General features: G+C 50.4%; 2 protein-coding genes across 6 annotated transcripts in view; both read left to right on the top strand.

Moving 5' to 3' along the window:
• Nucleotides 1-19,519, top strand: part of FLI1 (Fli-1 proto-oncogene, ETS transcription factor) — a 129,730-nt gene that overhangs the window by 71,480 nt on the left and 38,731 nt on the right. For 4 of the 5 annotated variants that reach the window (XM_027036907.2, XM_027036905.2, XM_027036909.2 and 1 more), the window contains 3 exons: nt 2,435-2,646; nt 13,494-13,648; nt 17,958-18,161. In XM_027036907.2, the coding sequence (XP_026892708.1) occupies nt 2,435-2,646; nt 13,494-13,648; nt 17,958-18,161 (571 nt within the window). The remainder of the gene's footprint in view (nt 1-2,434; nt 2,647-13,493; nt 13,649-17,957; nt 18,162-19,519) is intronic. The other variant, XM_027036910.2, reaches the window with a different exon arrangement.
• On the top strand, nt 2,653-13,483 carry LOC128311898 (uncharacterized). Its single transcript, XM_053203888.1, has 2 exons — nt 2,653-10,139; nt 10,369-13,483. Exons 1-2 carry the CDS (start codon nt 9,484-9,486, stop codon nt 10,961-10,963), a joined length of 1,251 nt encoding a protein of 416 aa, XP_053059863.1. The 5' UTR covers nt 2,653-9,483; the 3' UTR covers nt 10,964-13,483.

Genomic DNA, 19,519 nt, shown 5'->3' with positions numbered 1-19,519 from the left:
GTAGAACCCTAGGAATTTCCGGGACTCATGCTGAACTATCTGGAAGATTACAGTGTCAACCTTTCAACTTAGAACCGTAACACTGTGGGCCTGGATGACAACTGAAAACTGGTGTGGGATACAAAGGCAGTAACTGACATGGAGAATGGATATAATAACCATAAGACAGTGGTTCCAGGCAGCACAGCTTTTCTCTGAGCCCGACACAAGGGCACTCGGTGGAAAACGAGCAAGGATCCCAGCGTATTTTAGGTCTGAATCAAGGAACACCCACTTGTTTGGGGGACGGGAGCCTTTCAATATTGTGTAGGTAGCTCAGCTTTGAAACTGCCATCTCTGGCCGTATCTACACTATCCAAAGCCTTCTGGTGCAGAAGGAGACTTCCTGGTGTGTGTTCCAGTAATTCTTCCCTGATCCCAGCAGGAAACAGCCACAGAAGAGCTTTTTTCTTTGAAATGTGGCTGCCCTGCTGGGGTTGAGAATGGCCCCGGGAGAAACAGCGACTTCAGTGACTTTAGCTGGTGGAGCAGCCTGTATGTAATTTGACAGGTGTAGGGAGGGCTTACGTAAAGGTGGCCTATTGGGGCTGCCGTAACAAAACACCACACATTGGGTGGCTAAAGCAACAGCAATTTGTTTTTTCACAGATCTGGAGGCTGGAAGTTCAAGATGAGGGTGCTGGCGGGTTCTGAGGGCTCTCTCCTTAGCTTGCGGATGGCTTGCTGCCTCTCCACATGGGGGACTCTGGGCGTCCAACAATTCTATTCCAAAGACACCAGTCAGACTGGATTGAGCCCATCCTAAACGTCTTATTTTAACGGAATCAGGCCCATTTAGAGGTCCTTGCTCCAAATACAGCCTGGTTCTGAGGTATTGGAGTTAGGGCTCCAACATGTGAATTTAAGGGAATGATTGACCCCATAACAAGTAGTTTGAGAGAATCTTTACTTGAACACCAGTAATCATGAGACCTAACATTTATTGGGGGTCACTATATGCCAGACACTGTTCTCCTTTTTTAAATGTGTATTTATTTTTTGAGAGACAGAGACAGAGTGTGAGCAGGGGAGGGACAGAGAGAGGGAGACACAGAATCTGAAGCAGGCTCCAGGCTCCCAGCTGTCAGCCCAGAGCCCGACGCGGGGCTCGAACTCATGAACTGTGAGATCATGACCTGAGCCGAAGTCACTTAACCAACTGAGCCTCCCAGGCGCCCTGCCAGAAGCTGTTCTAGATATTTGTCATGTATTATTCCATCTCCTCTTCCTAATTATAGATTGTGTAATTGTAGATTATACAGATTGTAAATTAATCCTGCCCTCTAGATTGTGTCCTTCTTTTCTGCAAAGCGGTCCCCTTACTTTGGTGTGATTATGCGATACAGTGATTTTCACACCCCGGTCCGTGATGTGATGTGAGTTGGAATAGTGGGAGAATCTTATGGTGGTGCTTTGGCTGGTAGGCGATCTCTGCAAAGTGCAAGGCTTTCTTTCGCAATTCAGGCATCCACAAGCCAGACTTCCTCCGGGCGATGGGACGGTATGAGCGGGAAGACTGAGGGTCTTGCAGAGGGCCTCTCCTCGACTGCCCCCATCCACAGAGCTGAAATTCTGCCCTCGTTCCTGGGCAAACTGAATCATCAGATTAAGACAGGAAGCTATCCTCTCTAGGAGTCAGGCAAGAAAGCATGACAGAGCGCTGTCCCCAAGAGGCAGGCAGCCTCCCAGTTGAATCATGGATGTGTGTAAGATACACCAGCACACCCTGGGGAACCCCTGCGGAAACTGCTGGTTGTTTCTTACAAGCTAGACACCTGTATGTACCAAGATTTTTCTCACTTAACCCACCTATCGGCTCTGAAAAAGCTATTCTTATTCCTGTTTACAGATAAGGAAACTGAAATTAGATGCAGCCACAGCCCCGGGCCCCACCCTTCCCCTGTGTGACCTTGGGCTGGATAGTTAACCTCTCTGGGTGGGTCTCACTGGCCTTACCTATAAAGTAAATGCTCACTTTCATATCCCCCTCCAGCCTGACAGCTCCACACAGCTGGTCAGAGGCCTCTCTGCTTATGGCTGACAGAGCTCGGCATTCAAGTGCCACTGGAACGTTGCACGTGCACGCTGTGTGACCACCCCTCTTGGCCTCTGGCTCCCCGCCCTCCTTTCTGCAGACACAACAGTGGAAGTGCTCCTATGGCTCCTCCTTCCCCACTCCACTGCCCAAACTCCCTCCTCACCCGGGATAACCTTCAGAGAACCTGTGGAGTTTGCGTAGGAATAAACAGCCCCCCAAGAGTGTGAGTCAATCAGCAACCTGGGCAACCGCCTGGGGCAGCCCTGGGCCACCCTGCCAGCTCAGAGGGAAAGGAAGTGAAGAGTAACCCTGGATGAACTGACACTGGGCTTTCGGTCTCCTTCTCTGACCCTCCAGGAGGCTCTGTCGGTGGTGAGCGACGACCAGTCCCTCTTCGACTCTGCCTACGGAGCGGCGGCCCATCTCCCCAAGGCCGACATGACCGCCTCAGGGAGTCCTGACTATGGCCAGCCCCACAAAATCAACCCCCTCCCGCCGCAGCAGGAATGGATTAATCAGCCGGTGAGGGTCAATGTCAAGCGGGAGTATGACCACATGAATGGATCCAGGTAAGCCCACCAGGCCTGTGCAGCTCCAGGGGTAGGTGCAGCCAGCTGCCAGGTGAGGGGCTGGTGGAGGCTTGAGGCACGCTTGCTCCCCAGGTGTCTGAGTCAAGCGGATCTGACCGAAGTGGCTGCTGGTGCTGGGCCAGGGAGCCTGAGTCAGTCCCTAGAAAGCTGAGACAAGAGAAGGCTATAAAACTGAGGGCTGGGAGTAGAGTAGGGCCAGGAAGCCCTACTGGCTTCTAAGCCCACCTGGCTCTCTAAGTCTTAGTACCGCCCTCAACAGCCAGGTCAGAGTCAGACTCACGGCCCTCTGTCGCTACTTGTGGAACACCTATTGTGTGTCAGGCCCAGGTAGAGCCCTTCTTGGGGAAGCCCTAGTGAGAACCTACCCTCCCTGACCTGTTGAAGAAACTTGACCCCTCTGGGTGGGTCTTACTAGAGCAAAGGTGACCAAACCATCCTTACGGGAAAAGTCCAGAAGTGACGACAGAGGTGAGCCCATCTATGGTCTCACTGAGCAAGGGAGGGCACATCACACTTGGAAAGTGTATTTGAACTTGGTGGTGCCCAGGGCAGTAAGACTGTTCTTGTGGAAATGCAGGGAAGAGAGCCCAAGGAGAGAAGAATCAGAGGGTCAAGGAAGGGCATGCCGGGAGGACAGGTAGCCCAGACTTCATTCCCACCTCTGCCCTTGGACAAGCTATCTAGCTGTCTGATCACCAGCTGCCTCCTTCCTAGAACAGGACTAGAGGATCTGCTTCTTCATAGGCTTGTCCCGATGGTTAAGTCTGATGCTGCGGAGGAAGGACCCAAGACAGTGCTGGGGACTCAGAAAGTGCTCCACAGTGATAGCAATCCTCATGAGCAAAAAAGAGAGAAAATATTAGTCTCATTCATGAACTATCGGGCAAGTCAATGGGCCTATAGCACAAGGGGATAAAAATGAAAATTAATGAAGGGCCTTGAATGGCAGGCTAAGAAAATATGGAATTTATTCTGTATGCAGACACTGACTTTAAGCGTAGACTTGACATTTGACGTCTTCAGAGTTTCATTTACAGAACTGAGGGTCTTTGTATACAGCGGTGAGGAAGGGAGCCTCAGAAAGATAAGAAGGTAGTGAAATATCTCAGGTAAGAGATTACCAAGTTCTGAATTTGAGCGACTTTAATGATTAGGGAAATAAAAAGAAGTACATGCATGAAGGACACGTCAAAGGGATAATTAGCAGGGTTCAGATGGACAAACATTGAACATCTCTGGGGGTTGGAGGGTATATGAGAGGAAAGAACAAAAAATGACTGGAGCTTGGATGATTGTAGGAAGGGTGGTGATGTTATCCAGGGGACATAGGAAAGGAAATGCTTTGAGAAGAGATGTCAGTGTTCCCTCTGAGATTCCTGGGAGCAATCAGTAGAACATCCAGCTAAAAAATGTCTACTAGGCCTTGGAAACTAAAGCTCAGATAATATTTGGGGGCTGGAATGTAGGTTTGGGCATCATCTCTAGAGAGTTTTCACTAGAAGCGGATGAGGTCAGTAAGGAAACAAGTCCACAGAAGGAGAGAGAAGGGGGCGAGTGTGCAGCTGGGAAGGAGACCTCCCCCAGACGATCCCTGGTCTCCGACTCGCCTGTGGGAACCCCCAGCCCTTCCACATTCCAATCCCAATAACCAGAACCAGTCACCGGAATCACAGCCGCCTTCCCAGAGTCCAGCCTTCTAGGAAGGCCCGGAGGTTCTGAGCCAGGAGTCCCTCACATGAGCATCTCTCCACACAGATAATAAGGATAGTGAGCCCCTCATAGTGGACGGAGGGTATCGTTTGTTAAATATTTTTCCATATTATCTTATGGTTTGCTTCCCACCATGATCCTGTGAGGTAGATGTCGCCATTACATTTTGACATTTGAAGGCAAATTGGGCTTTGGGGGTGGGGAGTGGTAGACGCCTTGTCTGAGGACTTAGAGGAGGCAAATCTGGCACCAGAGCTGGGCTTTTCTGATTCCTGGCCTGTGGGCCACCTCTCTGCTCCCTCCCTCCCTGTACATTGTGCCTTTGGGCTCCTGGTCCAATTTCTGCCGGCACTCAGCCTGGCAGCAAGGAAGGCAATTCAGCAATACCTCCCAAACTGGCCCAACCACAGGACCTTCCTGATGCTTATTGAAAATCCAGATTCCACCCTTGGAGAGTCTTTGGTCTGTTGTAGCCTGAATCCCAACCACTGCTCACCTCTGTTGCCCCGCCCCAACCCAGACAGGCAGCACCTGTCCTTCTAGGCTGCCTCAGTTGCCCCCTGTTGTCCTCGCTTCTGCTTGCTTTCCTAAAGTCTGTTCTTCAGACTCACCCTTTCAGAATATTTATTTTTTTAATGTTTATTCATTTTTTAGAGGGGGGGGGAGACAGAGGATCTGAAGCAGGCTCTCTGCTGTCGAACCCACGAACATGAGATCATGACCTGGGCAGATGTCGGTCACTTAACCAACTGAGCCATCCAGACACCCCATCCTTTCAGAATACTTAACTCTCTTGCTCAAAATCCTTTACTGCCTGTGACAAAACCCAAAGTCTTCTACCTGGCCCCCATTTCTATGAAACTCATTTTCTCCTTCCTGTCTCCCTCCTTCTTTCCGCACCAGCCACACAAGACTCTGGACCCCAAGCACTCTCCTGCCCCAGAGTCTCATGCCTGTATTCCTTCTTTTTGGAGCATTCCTACTCCATCAAGTCATAGGACTCTCTCTCCCACTTGTTTCAGGTCTCTGTGCCTGAATGTCACCTTTCAGCAGACCTCCCTCACCGCCTGCTCTAGGACAGCACCCGTCACTCTTTGCCTTGCTTTGATTCTTCTTAGCTCTTCCTGGCTCGTATCACATCCCTCACCAAAATGCAGGCAGGGCCTCGTTTTGTTTACTGAGCAATGCCTGTCACCTGATCCGTGCTCCAGAAAGAGTTGTTAAATGAATGAGTGAGTGAATGCGTGGCTGACGAGACTCAATGGTGAAGATACTTCTTCAAAGCCATATGGGTCATGGTGTACAAGCCAGGACAGAAACCAAGGTCTGCCCACTTTGCCTCGGCTAGAGCCTGCATCTGTGCTCAGGGGGAGGCCACACTGTCGAGCTGACCTCTCACTCCCCTGCAGGGTACTCCGACCTATTAATCTGGGGCAAAGAAATCGAGTTTCAGGACCCGCTTGCCAGCCATCCCTGGCTGCAGTCACACCAGAAGCCAGCTGGAGGAGAGCTGTGTGAACACCTCTAAAGAACAGACGTGGTATTTACGTGGCTCTGGTCGCACAAAGCAGCCCCTGCTTTTGATTTGCCCGTCCTGACCCCGACCGTCCGCAGGTGATAGAGTAGGTTCAGAAAGACGGATGGAGTCTCACTCACCCTGGGGAAACAAAGAAGATACCGTGGGCTCTCGGAGCCACGCAGGCTAGGGACGGCCATTGCCAGCACCTCATAAATATTCTCCAGGAGCCCACATGTAAGCTGGCCTGGTGGGCAGCAGGGAGCAGGGGTTTTCAGAGAAATGTCTTTGCTGAGGATAGATTCTACTATTTGGTCATGCAAAGAAGAAATGACACGATGAGATAGATGCCAGGTGATTTAAATCTCTCGTCCTCAACCCTGTGTGTTGACCCCATTTGGGGTCTCTTGGCTCATGGACCAGATTTGTGGCGTCCAAGGCAGTAGCCACTAGCCGCATGCTGCTTCTGAGCCCTTGAAGTGTGGCTAATCCAAAACTGACATGTGCTCGAGATCTAAAATGCACACCAGACTTCACAGACTTAGTGGGGGGGGGGGGGTGGATAAAGTAAAATAGCTCATTAATTATTTTTTATACTGATGATGTTGAAATGATAATCTTTTGGTTGTAGTGAGTTCATATACTAATCTATTTTCACATATTTTTAAATTCATTTCACCTGGTTTTTTTATTTTAAAAATGCGACTACTGGAAAGTGGAAAATTATGTATGTGGCTCACACTGTACTTCACCTGGACAGCACTGAGCTAGAATGCTTTGGACCATCCCACGATTCCCTCCATAGTCTCTGATAACTTGGGTTTTCCAAGTTACTTCATGCTTATTGGAATACCCACAGGTATTTGTGTCTCTGGAGGAGGTGTTCTCTGTGCCTAAAGCTATAATGCCCTTCTTGCTTTTCATCCCAGCATTAAGTCATTTGGCTTGGAATCAAGTGGAGACATTGAGGTCTGGGTGGCTCAGAGAAAGCCTAGCTTGCCCGTGTTGTGGGAGGTTGGCTCTCTTTCTCCACATCTTCCTGTTGTGGCTGAATCTGCTAGAGTGAGTTGTTCTTGAAACAGCGTGGCCCATATAGGTTCTGTGTAGGCTTCAGCAACTTGACCCCAAGCTGTGGTCTGCAAATAACTGTCAGCCGCATCCTGCTTCACCCAGAGGGATTGGGGAAAACAGCCCGTGAAGGAGAGAATAGTATTTTATGGAGGAGAAATGCAAGGACCTGCTTGGCTCATGTGCCTGGAACACAGAATCTGAGTCGGTGTTAGTCTACCCTGACATCCCCTATGGGACTGGCCAGCAGGATCTGGATGCTCTTAGGAGACACGTAGAGGCTTCACATTCCACCTACAGGAAGATCGGCCTCACACTCCCTGTAACTTCTGCCTCTGTGACTGCAAAACACCTTCCTAAGGTGCTTCCTTAAGTTCTGAACCCTGCAGCATGGAGCATGTCACACATAACCTGGGTGGGAAGCTGTCCTCGGGGTTCCGGAGAAGCTGTGAGCACCTATCCTGTATGGAGATGAAACTAGCTATGGGGTTAGGGTGATGGCTATATTATGGATGATTTTTTTTTTCTCTTCTTGAAGTATGCTTTTAACCCACTGCGTATTTCTTTTTAAAAACAAGTCATAGGCACATGCCTGTGCGCGGATCCTACAGAAATCCTAAAGACAACGCAGATTTGCTTAATTGTTGCACAGCACTAACATCACATGGGAGACACACGTGATAGGTCCTAACGCAACTGTGTGGTTTGGGTGGCCTTCGAGACTTCGCAGGAACTGTGTGAATACAGAGGATCCACGGACAGCCAGCCTGGGCCACAGACTTGTGGATCCACGGAGTGCACTCTGAGTTGCTCTGGGTTGAATGGGAAGGTAGAGAAGATGTCTGTGTTTTGTTTTGTTTTGCTGTATATAGATATATTTTTTAAAATTATTTATTTATTTTAAAAAGTTGGAATCCAAGTTAGTTAACATCTGGTGTAATAATGGTTTCAGGAAAAGAATTTAGTGATTCCTCACTCACATATAACACCCAGTGCTCATCCCAACAAGTGTCCTTCTCAATGCCCCTCGCCCTTTCAGTCCTTCCCCTCACCCACCACCCTTCCAGCAACCCTCAGTTTGTTCCGTGTATTTAAGAGTCTCTTATGGTTTGTCTCCCTCTCTGTTTTTATATTATTTTTGCTTCCCTTCCCATATGTTCATCTGTTTTGTATCTTAAATTCCACATATGAGTAAAGCCATGTGATATTTGTCTTTCTCTGACTGACTTATTTCACTTAGCATAATACACTCTAGCTCCATCCACACTGTTGCAAATGGCAAGATTTCATTCTTTTTGATCGCCGAGTAATATTCCGCTGTAGATAGATAGATAGATAGATAGATAGGTAGATACCACATCTTCTTTGTCCATTTATCAGTGTATGGACATTTGGGCTCTTTCCACACTTTGGCTATTGTCAATAGTGCTGCTATAAACATGGGGGTGCATGTGCCCCTTTGAAATAGCGCACCTGTATCCCTTGGATGAATAGCTAGCAGTGCAGTTGTTGGGTCGTAGGGTAGCTCTATTTTCAATTTTTTGAGGAACCTCCATGCAGTTTCCAGAGTGGTTGCACCAGCTTGCATTCCCACCAGCAGTGCCAGAGGGTTCCTCGTTCTCCGCATCCTTACCAGCATCTGTTGGTGCCTGAGTTGTTCATTTTAGCCACTCTGACAGGTGTGAGGTAGTATCTCTTTGTGGTTTTGATTTGTGTTTCCCTGATGATGGGTGATGTGGAGCATCTTTTCATGTGTCTGTTAGCCACGTGGATGTCTTCTTTGGAAAGTTGTCTAGTCATGTCTTTTGCCCATTTCTTCACTGGATTGTTTGTTTTTTGGGTGTTGAGTTTGATAAGTTCTTTACAGATTTTGGATACTAACCCTTTATCCGTTATGTCACTTGTAAACATAGAAGACATCTGCCATAGTCTAAAGGGGTCGTCTTCAGGAGAAGTCTTTGAAATCTTCTTTTACCCAAACACCCAAGATTTCTCACCTTGTTTTAAATTGCTTAACACCTGCAAGGCATTTTGGGAAACTGCTGGCGGTATTTTTAAAGCAGTGTTCACTGAACCCACAAAAATAGAACGGGAAGAGTCAAGAGCTTATGTCCCAAGGGGAAAAGAGAGGACAAGGCTGCAGGGTCCATGTCACCTTTGCTGCGGCCTCCCCTGCCATGGCTTTCTGCCATCCTGAGAGGGAGATGCTCTGAGTTACGCTCTTTGAGCCAGCACCTCCTCCTGCTCTGTAGTGGCCACCCCAGGCCCCCTCATCACCTGTCCTAGTGCTATCAGCTGCCTGCGGGCCCCAACCCCACGTCAGCTGTAAGTGCAGGTCTCAATACAAATTAGCAGCCGTGCAGGCAAGATGAGTGGCCAAATCTCTTCCCCTCCATCCGTGCGCCCCTCCCCCTCCCTCTTGTTTTCACTGGGCCTCTTCACAGGCGCCAGCTGCCTCACCGAGAGCAGCCTGTAGGCTGGGCTTCGCCAGTACCCACCCTTGGCAGTAGCTGTCAAGCCCGATGGCTGCATGTAAGGCGTGTGCTGTCTGGTGGAGACTCAGCGCCCAAGAGCTTGAGAATGGAGGGCAGCGTGGCAGGCCGGAGGTTAAAGGCATGGCTCTCCTTCCTTTTCCCCCTGGGCGCTCGGAGGGCAAGTGTGGTGGACCAGGGAGATGCCAGGCTTCTCTGAGGGCCCCCCTAGAGGAGGGGTCTGGGACTGAGGACAGGGCCTCATTCCAGAGGAGAAGCACCCACGAGTGGGCGGCCAGACAGCTTGCCTTGTATTGCCAGGGAGTAGGTGCATCCAGAGTGGCGGGGCGGGGAAGGAGCGAGGAGGAAGCAGAACTAGAACTTACGTGGAGGTTCCATCTACCGTTCGGCCCCCAGTGGTCACCCCGGCAAGAGAACCCCGGTCCTGGCTGTGCTTCTGATGTCCTCTTCTGGGAGCCGGCCGATCCTGTGACCTGGGCACCCACCTTCCCGGCAGGTGCTCATCTTAGGGCTCATGGCTCCTCTTTTCACCAGGTGCCTTTTACCAAATGTTTCCTCTTTTCGCATTTATTTTTCCCTATTCCTGGCGCCAAGGCCCGGCCCTGCCATCGGTGGCTATGGCATAAAGGGTTGCTCCACTTTGGCAATTTCTGTGGCTCTGACTTTTCACCCCTGCACGGCAAGAGGTCGGTTTTTTTTTTTTTTCAACGTTTTTATTTATTTTTGGGACAGAGAGAGACAGAGCATGAACGGGGGAGGGGCAGAGAGAGAGGGAGACACAGAATCGGAAACAGGCTCCAGGCTCTGAGCCATCAGCCCAGAGCCTGATGCGGGGCTCGAACTCACGGACTGCGAGATCGTGACCTGGCTGAAGTCGGACACTTAACCGACTGCGCCACCCAGGCGCCCCAAGAGGTCAGTTTTTAGCTCAGAAATCACCAGCGGCCCAGCTGACAGGGGAAATCAGTTTTTGAATCTTGTCTCCCTGATATTGCCGATGGGGGGCACGGCCTACGGAAGAGCACCCACTCTTCCATCATGCCCGCCCCCAGTTGGATGTTGCTCTCCTCCCCGAAAGTTCTCTCACCCCTGCCCATGGCCCTTGCACTCAAGCATCCGGCAGAGGAAGCGCATGCTCTGGCCACCCCACCCTCTGCCACGGGGTTCCCAGCCAATGAAAACGTCGCTCCCTTGGTTGAAGGCCAACTTAATCCTGCAAACTCCCACTGCACTTGGGTTGTTTCACAGTGGACAAGTATGTTGGGAAAGGCCGCCAGGCCGCGGCGGCGTGCGTGTGCATGTGTTTTGGGGATGTGCACGTGTCTGTGTGTGTGTGCACGCGTGTACTCGTGGGCGCGTGTGTGTGAGTGCGCGCACGCGCCTTCCTGCGGTTAGCCATGAGGAGGGTGGGGGACCCGGCGAGCTTGGCCAGAGCTCCGCTCAGACACAGGACCAGGGTCTTTCTGGGACTGCTTCCGGACGGGCCAAGTCCTTCAACAGCAGAAGCTAAAGGGCCAAACTGGTGAAAAGCCCTGATGTGCTACTGCCTCTCCGCAGACTGCCATGGGGACATTAAACCTTCAACAATCTGGGGCTCTGACGGCTGGTTCTTGGTTCTCTGCCTGGAAAAACAGTAGGCGAATAGTAAAACCTTAAATTCTAACATGTGTAAGTTATACATCTTATTTTCATTTTCAGCCCATGTTCCCCTCTGTAAGACATCAGGAAAAAATTACCGTCTGACTTCTAATATCTCAGTGGAGCATTTATCTCCCAGCTATGATAAGTGATCTTCAATATTTTTTTCCTTTCAGATTAAGAGACAAATTCATTTAATTGTCTTTTATTGGATGTGCTCTGGCCCCCCTGCCCTGCCTGGGCCCCCAGCCCCCACCCCTGCCCCCTCCCTTCCCCCCGCCCCCCAACCCCAGGCCGTTACTCCCTTCCTCTGTGTTAGGGACTGCTCTCCCAGCCTCTGGAGGTGCCGCCACTGGCCGCGGGATGGGCGAGGCCCTATCTGGCACGACCTAGCTCCTTCAGTCCTCATGATGGTTGGTCCCTGCCCAAAGCAGAGTGAGGAGGGCAGTGGCCAGGCCCCTGGGAAGCCTGGAGTCGTTCTGCGGCCCAAGGTTGGGCAGCTGTAATCTGAACCTTATCTGAACTCCTTGGTCCGAAGGCCTGGTTTGGAGCTCTTGAGAGAACTGGCTGTCTCCCAGGTCCGATGCTTCCTGCGCTGTGCAACCACGGCTGCAGCCTCTCCAGGGCTTTCCAGTTGTCTCCTTTGGTCCTGCTGCTGCCGGAGGGGCTGAAGGGAAGCTAGGTCAGGGCAGGACCGCACTTCCCCCAGGCACACTGGGAGGGGCCGCGATGCTGGGCTGGCGGGGTATGTGGAGCGTTCTGCTGGCCCGCTCCCGGGCACGGGTGGCCACAAGTGGAGTGTCGGCTTAGATCTCCAGACGGCTGCTCATTGCTGAGCTGGCGCCAGGGAACAGGCTCCCTGCACCCATGTTGCAACACACCAGGTGCTAACTGGGCTCCGTACATCCAGACGGAGTTGGATGTCTTTTGCCTTTTGCACTTCCTTCTGGTTCTTCCGTGAGCGTGGCATCCAGGGCTGCAAAAGGCCACAAAGGCCACAGCCTTTCTATCAGGTTAAAGTTCTTGGATTCTATTCCTTCTTCATGAAGCCACCAGCCTGTGTGTGTGTGTGTGTGTGTGTGTGTGTGTGTGTGTCTGTGTGTTAAAGTAAGCTCTGTGGAATGCCTGCATGGCTTAGTCGGTTAAGCAACCAACTCTTTCAGCTCAGGTCATGATCTCATGGTTAATGGGATCAAGCCCCATGTCGGGCTCTGTGCTGACAGCACAGAGCCTACTTGGGATTCTCTCTTTCCTTCTCTCTCTGCCCCCCCACCCCGACTTGTGCTCTCTCTCTCTCTCTGTCTCTGTCTCTCAAAATAAATAAATTAATTTGAAAAAATAGGGGTGCTTGAGTGGCTCAGTTGGTTGAGCATCCAACTCTTGATTTTGGCTCAGGTCATGATCACAGGGTCAGGGGATTAAGCCCCACGTCAGGCTCTGTTCCTGACAGAATGAAGCCTGCTTGGGATTCTCTCTCTCCCTCTCCCTATGCCCCTCTCTTCCTCACACTCTTTCTCTCTCTGAAAATAAGCATTAAAAAAATGAAAAAATAAAGTAAGCTCTATGCTCAACGTGGGATTCAGACTCAGGTCCCAGAGATCAAGAGTCACATGCTCTACCACCTGAACCAGCCAGGCACGCCCATATGGGTGTTTTGATGGAAAAGCTTAACACCAAAGACCTGAGTCCTGCTCAGGTCACACTAGCTGTGTGACCCTGGGCCAGTCACCTCACCTCTCAGTTTCCTTAACCATAAAGAGGAGATATGAACCGTTGGATGGGTATTGGGAAGTTAAAATAGAACCGGGTACAAGAAATGCATCAAAATCATATATGTACAGTAGAAATACTTCACTCAGCAAACATTGATCACTCGTCTCCTACAGAAGGCATTACGTAAGACGTTGAGGTTTAAAGGAGGAAGTACTGTCAATCTCTCAGGAAACTCCCAATCCAGCGGGGGAAGAGGACCCGCTAAGCTAACAATCACCCAGCGTGACCAGAGCTAGAACCATGGCAGAAACAGAGTGCCGGCGTGGGGGTGGGAGGCGGAGGCCTACCTGGGGGCCAAGGCCAGGGCAAGTGCTGTTGGAGCACAGGTTGCCTGGCAACAAGGCTAAAAATGTCAGCTGCCGTCAGATTGGGAGGGCTGTGATGCGGTCCTGAGAAGTCCAGACTCTAGTCTGAGGCCAGTAGGGAGCTGCCAAAAGTTTTTAAGTGCCATAATTATAGGATTGGGCTGGGATTTGAAAACCCTGGTGGCGGCGTGGAGGATAGAAATAAGGCAGCAGCAGCGTTGCACCAAGTGGGGCTGGGAAATGGCGCCATGATTGTCTGCCCACGCTGTGCTGATGGCAGCCGGAGTGATGACTTCCTCTGGGCTTTGTGTCCTCTCGCCTCAGGGAGTCTCCAGTGGACTGCAGTGTTAGCAAATGCAGCAAGCTAGTTGGTGGAAGCGAGTCCAACGCCATGAACTACAACAGCTACATGGACGAGAAGAACGGCCCCCCTCCTCCCAACATGACCACCAACGAGAGGAGGGTCATCGTCCCCGCAGGTACTTTGGGAACCAGGCTGCATGCTGGCATCCGTGCCCTCACTTTCCTGGGCTAGTAGTTGGAGGGCGGGCTTGTCCCGGTTGGGCATCTGAACCTTTACCTGATAACCTATTCGCTATGGAAGTGCTGACTTAGGAGGGCTACCTTCCTCACCTTCCTTCCCACTGTCCTTCAAGATAGTGTCCCAAGTGTCACCAGCACCCTAAAGGGCAGGTGCTGGGAGCCCACCCTCAAACAGGTCACGTCATAGACTCAACCTCAGGACACGGTACCACAGGATGAGGACTGCCAAGAGGGCAGAGGCAAGGCCGTCTGAAACCAGAAGGAGTCCCAGGAACTCCTGGACGGGCCCGCCCTTGCCTTTAAGGAGAAGAGTGGCCACAGAGGTCTGTCATGTCCATCAGGCAGTACTTCCTGGCATCTGCAAGCTTCCACCTTTCCAAAATTACAGCCAGCTCTCTTCGTTTCAAAATAGAAATAACTATATTTAACAAATGGAGCGCCTTAACGTGTGCAGCAAGTTATGTCATTATGTAAAAATAGCCTATTTTTCCTAGGTATTGGTGCTGTTTGGTTACAGAAAATAAAATCATTGTTCAAGCCTTCTGTCCATTGGCCGGATGCTCTGCCTCAGCTAGACCAGCTAGCTCAGCAGCCTGGTCAGAAAGGGGGTTTGAAAACTGCAGTGGGTAGAGTCGGTGCCAGGTAGAAGGAGCGAGAACGTCCAAATCTTAAGCAGAGTGAATTACAGGGCAGGGATTAAAACTAATCTTACCAAAATAACATGACCAAAAAGGCACAGCCCCTTCCATTCGCAAAAGTGTAAGTGCCGTGGTGTCTGAGGGCAAAGGATTAGACATCTCTTTGAGGTAGTGCAAAGGAATTTGCTTGTTGGCTTAGAAGGCATGGTTTTGTAATGAGCCTCTCCTTCCTACGCCCTTTTGTATTTATTTTCCACGGGAAGCCGTGTCTCACCATCTCGTAGGACTATGGCCGCGTAGCATCCCTATGCGCCAGGCCAAACTCAAGGTGGCAGAAGGTGGGAGGTGTGGGACCCAGGGAGGCAGGAGGAGCTGGGAAAATAGGAATGTTTCTGTGCCCTGCAGGACCTGAAAACTATTCATAAAGGATTTTTTTGAGTTTCCCTTTTCCACAAGCACGCGGCTTCACACAGGAGGAGGGAGAGTAGCTCCTATTTTCTGAGCACTTTCCAGATGCCGGGCGCATTTAACTGCTTTCTCTACTTACACTACTTATATCATTTAACGTTTGATCCCCTCCCTCTCTCCCTCCCTCAGACACCAGGAATGTTTAGCTCAGGTGCATTTGTAAGGTCCAAGAAAACCGTGTTCCTCCCTTCTCATCAAAGGAAGCAGACCATGAAGGAACGATAATGCAGACAGGGTGGGGACCTCGCTGCTCTCCCCTAAGCAAAGCCAAGCTTCACCGGGCCTTTGCACATCTGGCATCAGACTGCCCTGTTTTGCCAAACAGTGGCCAGCGTGGGAAGGCACTCTTGGGCACCGAAGAGTCAGGGCATCAGAGATTGTCTCTGAACCAAATATGGATGCTATCTCATTTTCGTAGTCACTTCTGGGAGGAGAGAGGGGGCAAACAGACAGGCTGCTTGGTTGACCCTTTCACTCTGAGTTGGTGTTGAAATACTTCCAAAAGGAATATCAAAATGTCAGCCTTCAGTGGACCAAGGTAATAATAATGATAGCAGTAATGGTGAAAATAGCGTGAATTCTTATCAAAGGGTTTTCAAAGCCTTTCTTGCAATGAATTCGCTGGCTATGGATTTACTTCATTACTTTCCCTCTGGTGAGATCTTTCAACATTATCATCAGACATTCTGGCTTCCTCCAGGCCAGCCGCCTGGACATGAGGGAAAGTTTCATTTGGGGGAAAGTTTCATTTGGGCAAGTCCACAAATCAAGGCAATAAAACATTTGTGAAACAACTGATTGAATTTATGGTGGAGATTTTGAGACAAGTATAAACGAGGGCTCTGGTTAATCACCAGTTTCAGGTTCAGATGGGAAGAAACTAGGACTAAATCATCCAGGAAATACATTTGGAAGAGTTTAGCGTGATCCAGAGTGGAAGCTTTAGAATTCATTGTGCTGTAAAGGGAGAGAAATAATATTGTGATAGAGCCCAAAGCAAGAGAGGAAATATTAAAATAAATTAAATACATGGTGTAAAATCGAATTTGAGGCCTCGAACACTAGAAGTGAGGAGTCAGGATGAAGCAAAGGAGATCAGATGAAATAAAAATGCTGCGTAATCCATTGCCCACCTGTGCCGTTTTCCTTTAGAATTCCGAAATGGTACAAAATATTTCCATTTCCCAGTGGCCCATGCCTAGTTGTTTCTGGAGAGTAAAAGAGGTCAACAAACCAAGAAATTGCTGAGAGAGACAGAGAGAGAGGGAGGGAGAGAGATGCATAGAGACTTGTACAATGAAGCATTAGGAGGAGCTCTGTTATTTGGCAGAACACCTCACAGGTGGGAAGGCAAGAGGAGGGGCTTTGGGTCAGGAGGACCCACCCCCTCCACCAAGTGAAGTCCTGGGAAGGCTCAAGGTTGAGCTGGGGACTTAACCTTTCCAAACTCCTCTTGCAATCTGTAAAATGAAGACAAAAGCCATTTTGCTGGATTTTCTAGATGTGTGAGGCAGCTGGCACACGGTAGGCCCCCCAGATCCAGGCCAGTTACCGGGTACTGGTTGCTGGGCGGCAGTCTGTGACCTGAACTCCAAAGTCTCTTCTCTCCTCTTTTGCCATCTCTTGTACCTCCAGTGCCAGTACAGCAACCACTCCCGCCCGTGGGCCGAGGCTGGGCCCTTCGCAGAGCAGACTCAGCCCCTGCCACCTAGATACTCACACGTAAAAACCAAGGAGAAAGGGAGAACCCACGGCAAACAAGGGTGATCAGCAGAAGCTCTGAGTAAAAGTGCTGGGGAATTCGTGTTCGGTGAGAGGGAGGCCACAGAACTTCACTCCCTTCCCCACGGCCACTCCTAATCTTCCAAACCTGGTTCCCATATTTGCCCAGGACCTTCACAGACTCTGAATGAGAGGGTGAAGGGCTGAGAAGGTGCACAGATATCCTTTCCTGGGAAATATGCTAAGGAAGCAGGCCCAGTAGAAGCTGGGGGCTGACAGCTTGCCTACAAGGCCAAGCCTCCTCTCCTCGTCCAGGCAGCCTTCCGTGTTTCTCCAAGTTCACCCTATTCCCCTCCAGCCATGATTCCTTCAACTACCACCATGAAATTTGTTGCTTAATTATGTGGTTTCCCGCCTAAATGTTTCACATGGGCAGATATCTCATGTGGCCAAGAGCCATGCAGTTTTCTTCTGTGATGGGCATTTTTTTCTGATGGGCATATTTAAGGTGTCTATTGGATTTGCTGATAATCGGTTGCCAAGGAAAGAGACGGCTTCCAGTCTGTGATAAGACACAAGTGCTCTACCTGCTGTGGAATTTGCTGGAACTCATCGCCAGCCCTCAAAGCATACCCACACCCATCATCCACACACCTAGCCAGAAAGGAGCTGTGAGGCCCCTGGGTGGAGAGGACCTCCATCATCACATTATTTTTGTTCACTCAAAGGCTGAAGGGCTGAAAGGTTTTCTCTCCCCAGTGCGTTTCCCTCATCTCTGGGGACTTAAATATCATAAAAAACGTTTGGGGGATGATCTGGTAGAAATTTCAACCCAGCTGTCTCCACAAGGAGAAAACCCAGGTTGGATTTATGTTAAAGGCTCACAGCGCTGGGTTTTCCAACTGTACAGATAGAATTGCAGTAAAAGTGTACACGTATGTGTTCCCTTCTGTAGCCATCGGAGAGATCGGTGTTCTTCCCGTGCAATCGTTAATGTTCTTAAGATACAGATGGTTTTCCTTTCCAGAGGACTTTGGTCCCTGGGTCCGTGGAACTGTGTTTACTTTCATTTGGATGCCACCATTTCTCCAGCAAAGTTTTAAAGGCCTTCCAAATACTTTAAAGGGAATGTTCTGTCACGATGCCTAGGGAGACATCTAAGAACCTCCCCGGAGTGCTAAGTGGTTCAGGCAGTGCCAGATGTGGAGGAGCCAGATGGGAGTTCTAGGAGGACCATCTGGGAGGGAACCCACTTTCCCACTGAGGGAGAGAGTGGGGGGAGGGAGAAGGGGGGAACGGGGGAAGGAGGAGGACAAGGAGAAGGAGGGATGGAGAGAAAGAGGGTATACACAGCCTTCATGAAGGCAGGGGAGTCCTGGCTGGCCCTGCCCTTGCTAATGAGCCCTCTCCTCTGCAGACCCCACGCTGTGGACTCAGGAGCACGTGCGGCAGTGGCTGGAGTGGGCGATAAAGGAGTATGGCTTGATGGAGATCGACACATCCTTTTTCCAGAACATGGATGGCAAGGAACTGTGTAAAATGAACAAGGAGGACTTCCTCCGAGCCACCTCCCTCTACAACACGGAAGTGCTGTTGTCACACCTCAGTTACCTCAGGGAAAGTAAGTGTCCTGTCTGTTTCTGGGCAGCAGAGCCCCTCGGAGGGTGTGGCCGAGTCCCCAGGGCTGGGAGAAGACTCTGAACGGCCCTGTCAAAATGAAGACCGATTTCCCATGGAGCTAATCCAGGAAAAGGAAACTGGTTCCCCCCACAGTCAGTTTATGTAGATGCTACCGGAGCCTCACACGTCAAGGCCTGTGAAGTTGCCAAGGTCTCATGGGCTCCTACAGACCCTGAAAGGGGGCTGACCCAGTCCCGTAGTGTCAAGGGAAGCGGAATAAGAACTGGAGAAAAAAGCAGGGAGCTGTGACCCGGTGGGGCCTGCCAGAGTGTAGTTGCCAGGAGAACCCCTTTCCAGAAACTACTTTGCCCTGGAATTATAAATAGATGGACACCCTGGCTGGTATTTTCGTGTGCAATGATTCAAAGTTCCTCCGGTAAACTCTAGATTCATGGGTTTAGGATTTAAGGTGTTGAAAACGTACACATTAGCTTCCTCTTCTCTTTGGTGTCATTCTGGCCCACCCGAACCCCACCTTTGCGGGCTGCTCACTATGCACCCTTCCTAGCCAAACGGGAGCAGCCGACCTTCCATGTGCGTGAGGGTCTCTTGGACATGTTCTTCTGGCACAGCGAGAAGGAAAAAAGAGCTTTGGAAAAGGCGATTTTATGAAAGAAACTGTGTAGTCGTTCAAAAGATTTATCCGATATCAGAGTTCTCAGGCACCAAGATCCCATCATTTCCATGTGCATTTCATTTACTATTAAATATGCACAGAGATAGGAACAATTCTTTCAGGCATGCTAATAGCCTCAGCCCTAACGCTTCACTGGAAATCCAAGCGTGGTGGTAGGTATATCAGTGACCTCAAGTACTGAAGGATTTGTCTGTGGCCAGAAAAGGTGGCACAGAGATCAGGGAGGTGATGCTGCAGGAAGACTGATGGGGGTTCTTTCTACGAGGGAGTTTTTTAACAGTCAGCCCTGAGCAGGGATAGACAGGCAACCTTGGGATTCAGTGTTTGCCGTCAATAGCCAGAGCTGCCTGGGGGCGCCTGGGTGGCTCAGTTGGTTGAGCATCCGACTTTGGCTCAGGTCATGATCTCACGGTCTGTGAGTTCGAGCCCCGCATCGGGGTCTGTGCTGATGGCTCAGAGCCTGGAGCCTGCTTCCCATTCTGTGTCTCCCTTTCTCTCTGCCCCTTCCCTGCTCATGCTCTGTCTCTCTCTGACTTAAAAATAAATAAAAAACATTAAGAAAAAAAAAATAGCCAGAGCTGCCGGGAATCTTGTAGGAGTTAAGCTTTGGAATGAAGGAACTTGATGATTTTAAAGCCCCTTCCAAGCTGAGGTCTTTGGAC

The sequence above is a fragment of the Acinonyx jubatus genome, chromosome D1, assembly GCF_027475565.1.
Source record: "Acinonyx jubatus isolate Ajub_Pintada_27869175 chromosome D1, VMU_Ajub_asm_v1.0, whole genome shotgun sequence".
NCBI classification, from domain to species: Eukaryota; Metazoa; Chordata; class Mammalia; order Carnivora; family Felidae; genus Acinonyx; species Acinonyx jubatus.
Note: the sequence above shows the minus strand (reverse complement) of the source record. Positions and strands in the feature narration are given on the sequence as shown.

What these genes read in the sequence shown, in the direction of transcription:
- LOC128311898 (XM_053203888.1), top strand. Translation starts at nt 9,484, where the DNA reads ATGGCTGCATGTAAGGCGTGTGCTGTCTGGTGGAGACTCAGCGCCCAA. An exon ending in TCACCCCTGCACGGCAAGAG is followed by an intron (nt 10,140 to 10,368) that starts GTCGGTTTTTTT and finishes GCGCCCCAAGAG; the next exon opens with GTCAGTTTTTAGCTCAGAAA.